Raw genomic sequence first — 5,236 nt, 5'->3', positions numbered from 1 at the left:
TTTTTGGTAAATATTACATGCATAGGCTCTTTAAAAAATGCTCTCTATTTTCATGTGTAGCACTTATCATGTTATTTATGTTCTAATATACCCTTGCCTTTTGTGGGTTGACCACTCACTGGCCAAGACAGATGAGTTAAAATATCCTACTATACTATAGTTTTTGCAACATAAATGTTTTTGTTGTTACTTGCTGCATAAAATTTTCATCAATTGTGTACTAAAACATTACAAGCACCCAGTAGACTACAGATGATCCCCAAATTAATAATGGTTCTACTCAATAATGAACTTTACAGTGTTGCAAAAGTGATACACATTCAGTAGAAACAATACTTGAAGTTTTGATCTTTTCCCAGGCTGTCAATATACGTTATAATACTCTCCATGCTGGGCAGCAGCAGCAAGCCACACCTCCCAATAGGTCACACTGTCATAAGTGTTCTGAACACATTTTCAAAATAGGCCAGGATACCCGTGGCTCACTCAGGAGAGTGCGGTGCTGATAACACCAAGGCCCCGGGTTCGGATCCCACATAGGGATGGCCGGTTGGCTCACTGGCTGAGCGTGGTGCTGACAAAACCAAGTTAAGGGTTAAGATCCCCTTACCGGTCATCTTTAAAAAAAAAAAAAAAAAGGCCAGGATAGGCGAGGCTACGCTATTATGCTCAGTAGGTTTGGGCATATTAAATGCATTTTTGATAATGTTATTTCCAACTTGATATTTTCAACTTACGTGTTTTTCGGGAGGTAACCTCATTCCAAGTCGAGGAGCATCTGTAATTGGGCTCTTATGCCAACTACATCACTAACATTAGGCATGAGCACCAGTGAAGCAGTGAGTAAGCACCTAGCACATTACTTATGATGTATTTTAAAGTAATCAAGAGTACAAAGCATATAAACCCTGGTTTTATATGAATTTTTTATATGAAAGCATATTGAAATCCGTCTTCTGAGAGCACTAGCCTATATCTGTAGCCAAAATTGATTAATAGAAAATCTTTATTTTTTATTTTTTATTAAGGAGTAAAGAGTGAAAAATTAGAAGCAGAACAGACAACATAAAGTTCTACCACCTAGAAAAGCATTCCTACCAAGTTCTGGTCTTTGAGAAATCCTAGATGTTTCTTAAACTATTGACTGAAGAAAAAGAAGTTTCCTATAACCATTAGACCCAAATTATTTGAGAATGTTTATGTACCTTCATTCCGCAGCCTTGACTTTTGTGTTTCATCCTGAGTATCATTAAATCTGACCGAAGAACAAACAGAGTCTGGCTTTTTCCGTAAGTAACTTCCACATCTTTAAAAAAACAAGATCAGGATCAAAGGTAACTTGCTTATTAGCATTTTCTAATCTGCCCTCAACTTAGTTTCTCCGAAAAGTGACAATGATATAAAAAATGATTATATAAAATAAACAGAATTTTACTAATGTTCCTCAAAATAAAAGGATGCCCCTCATGTTGGATCCAGTGGAAACTTCATCATTTGCTGCCACTGTGGCAGCAGAATCAGGAAATCCAAAAAATTCCCTCTGAAAATTAAAATCTAACAACTATAAAGCCTCTGAGAGCAAAATCATTTTTCCATTTTAAGACTGATGACTTTGCATTCAAAGACTATTTTCATAACACATCAGTTAACAGTACATTTAGCAAAAACTACCTACTCTTAACATTAAATGGAAAAGATACACTTTAATGAAGAAAACCTATATTTTCTGTATTTACTGCATCATATAATTATGTTTATGAAAACAGTCTATATTTAACATACCTAATTACAGACTTCTCTCGGCCTTTTGATTCCTTATCTTCACTGTCATCAGAAAACTGGTGGTGAAGGATTTGATCTTGCTCTTGCACCTGGCTCCGCGTTCGAAAGCCAGCGAGTATTGCATCCGGAGAGCACACAGGAGGACTCGTGTACACCTTGCAAGTGATTCCCCACCCAACAACAAAAAAAAGTGACTTTTAAAAAGTCTATTTTTATCCTATTCCTTAAAATGTTTTTAAGACATTATTAGACAGGTACTCTTAAAATAGTCAGTCACTAAAAATATGTGCCCCCCCCCCCAAAAAAAGTCAAAATTAATTTCACAATGTACCTCACGGACACATACTTCTTTCAGAATCTACACAGCTCTTTCTCTTAGAGAAAGCTCTTCTATCTTCATTTGTAGCTTCATGGAAAATAGTATTCAAAAGGGAAACCAGAGAGGCATGGAAAACATCCCAGCTCAGGCACTCCATAGCAAACGTGCCCACTCTCCAGTCTTCCCACTTCAGAACACCTGGATAATTGCGGTGTTGCTGCTAAAGGTCTTCATCCCCCTCCAATCCAAATCCCATCACCAGAAGAAATCCAGAGCCACTGCCACTCCCTTCTGCCAGGACAAATATTCCCACTTTGGATACAATTCTTGGGTATGGGATATGAGCGAGGGAGTTCTTTACAGAAGAACTAACTCAAGAAGTATTTACCTAACAAGAACAATGTACCTAGCATGGCCATTTATCCCGATAAATGACAGGCATCAAGGTTTCACTTTTCAGGGTTTGGGAATTATTTCAGGAGCAAATAAAACCTTTTGGTTCAGCCAAACTTTGTTCTCTGGGATTTTACAAAGAAAATCCAAATGGTGCAGCTTAATAATGAACACCAAATAAGGTCGGCCAGAATGAGTAATATTTAGCAAGTTAAACCTTTAACAGTCATTCTACCCTTCCAGACTCGTAAAGCCTTCTGTGATCCTACTGAGGTGTTGGGTTCCTCTTCTCCTCACTTGCTTCTATATTCCACAGCTCACTACTTAAGAGATATTTTAGCATTTTCAACCATACTCCAAACAGTATTGATCACAGAATAAACACTGAAATAAGCTGATTCAGCTGAAGAGTATATGTCTAAACGCCAATTTTTTTTTTTCAATTCTAACCACTTTTCCCTAGAATTACATAGCCCAAGGCTGGAAAGAACTTACCTGGTTCAACCAGTCATCTCATGTTTGACCTTCCTCTGTAATACTGCAAATTACCACCTGGCCTCTGCTTAAACACATTCACTGCAACAGCCTTCAAAGCCCTGGGCCTTGCATGCCTTCTTTGGCAGTTCTCACTAATACATCCTCCTTTATGTTCCCTTAGTGCTTCCTCTCATTTGTCCTTATTCTAAAAACAAAGTCTAACAATAACCATGTCTTCAAATATCTGAAATCAGTCATCCTGTCCCCTCTGAATCAGACTAGATCTAAAGTTACTTCTGATTTTCCCTAATATCCTTCAGCAACTTGGTTGCTTTCTTAAAATAATCTAATTTGACTTACTGTTGTGCACAGACCTGAATGTAATATTCTAAATCACCACACAATAAGACAGCCTCATGTCACTAGTGATGCATTTAATTTTGGTTCATCAAATGTGCTACAACTTTGCTTAATGCATTTATCATGACTATGGTTTTCACATATTTAACTCTATTATATTTCACATATTTAACTCTGTAATTCCAACTGAGAGTTCCACAAAGGTTCAGGATATGTAAGTTGTAATTTTGCTACTGTGAGGTTGGTATGTTCTAAAGGAATGCATTGTTTAGCCAGCCAAAGAACATGGTTAACAGTCCAGCAGATATATCTGACAGAGCTCTCCTGTTCACTCTTCAACATGAGTATCTATGCATGCAAAGAAGTGATTGAAAACCAAAACAAAACAAATTACTTTGTGAGAAAAAAATGGCCTTTGAGAGATAAAATCTTAGTAAAAGTTGAAGAGGCTGTTAATCGGTAAGTATGGAGTTATAAACAGGAATTTTATGATTCAACAAAGATACAATTCATGGGCTGGCCCATGGCTCACTCGGGAGACTGCAGTGCTGATAACACCAAGGCCATGGGTTCAGATCCTAAATAGGGATGGCCGGTTCGCTCACTGGCTGAGCGTGCCCCTGACAACACCAAGCCAAGGGTAAGGATCCCCTTAACCGGTCATCTTTAAAAAAAAAAATACAATTCATTTACAAAAATGCTAAATGATTTTACAAATATTCCTACTTTATGAATTTGCATATTCTAGAAAGTTTCTAAGATATATCTCAAGAATATTATGGTTGGTTTCTTGGTTTACAATTATGTCAAGTACAGAAAGTGATATTTTTTAGCTACAGCTTTCATTTCTTTTTTGTTTCTTCAATACTAAAATGCCATCAACTGACCCACGCTTATTTTTATATCATCAAGAAAGAAGAAAAGCTGTCAAACTATGACATGTCATGAATTGTAAAACATATCTTGCCATTAAAGATGATAAAGTGTGAAAAAATGTGAGTCTTACAGCCGATTAAACATGACAGGTTTTCATTAGCATCTTGGTGTTATGTTAAAGCTAAGTAGTGACTGGGAGGACCTTTGTAATTTTTTCTTTCCAAAATGCCTGTTTAGTATGCATAACATTGGCTCTTGGCTTCAATCATTATCATATTTACCATGTTAAAAAAGTACCATGTTAAAAAAGTAGCGTTCTCTGTTATATTTTTTTCTTTAAGTTTAAATACAGATTTGATTTTGCATTTTATTAGATGAATTTTTGGTATCTATTGAGACCAACGAGTTTCTCCTTTTTTCCATTATTTTGATAAATTATATAAATACTTTTTATTTATCTGTACACTATTTAGTTGTGTGGACAATTTCTTTAGGACATCTGCATAAGCTGTATCTTATAATTCCATTCTGGTGTTAAACTTTTCAGATTAAGAGACCACCTGAAAGTAAATGTTCAATATTAGGAAAAAGTACACAATGGCATGCCCTTAGGATACTATGCAGCCATTAAAAATCATAATATTATGAAAGAGTATTTAATGAATGTCAAATGTTTGTGATATATTGCTAAGTGAGAAAAGCTAGTAATAAAAGCATGAGGTTACCTCAAAAAGTTCATGGAAAAAGAGAGTTAAAAGATAACATAAATCCATGAACTTTTTGAAATACCCTTGTATATGTATAAATATAATAGATAAATAATATACTTTTAAAATAAACGAGATCTTTTCGCTCTTTACTTCCAATTCATATAAACAAGGATGTAAGAAATAAAATCAAACTCTTTCTATAATCAATTTAAAAATTAAGCCCTTTCCTCCCTTTTCCTTTCAAAGTTATTTAAGTTAAGGAAATATTTCTCTACTTTTTACTATCTTTTTAAAACAGTAAGACTATTTTTACTTTAAG

The 5,236-nt window shown here is 35.3% G+C and overlaps 1 protein-coding gene across 1 annotated transcript in view; it reads right to left on the bottom strand.

The window, feature by feature from the left end:
- Nucleotides 1–1,205: 1,205 nt before the first annotated feature.
- The window catches only part of LOC103581474 (kinesin-like protein KIF27), a gene marked incomplete at both ends in the record, with an annotated part of 28,804 nt that continues 24,773 nt past the window's right edge, over nt 1,206–5,236 (bottom strand). The window contains 2 exons of the mRNA XM_008563296.1: nt 1,206–1,306; nt 1,783–1,937. Coding sequence (XP_008561518.1) covers nt 1,206–1,306; nt 1,783–1,937 — 256 coding nt within the window. The remainder of the gene's footprint in view (nt 1,307–1,782; nt 1,938–5,236) is intronic.

This window comes from Galeopterus variegatus, unplaced genomic scaffold (genome assembly GCF_000696425.1).
Source record: "Galeopterus variegatus unplaced genomic scaffold, G_variegatus-3.0.2 Scaffold13129, whole genome shotgun sequence".
Classification (NCBI taxonomy): Eukaryota; Metazoa; Chordata; class Mammalia; order Dermoptera; family Cynocephalidae; genus Galeopterus; species Galeopterus variegatus.
Note: the sequence above shows the minus strand (reverse complement) of the source record. Positions and strands in the feature narration are given on the sequence as shown.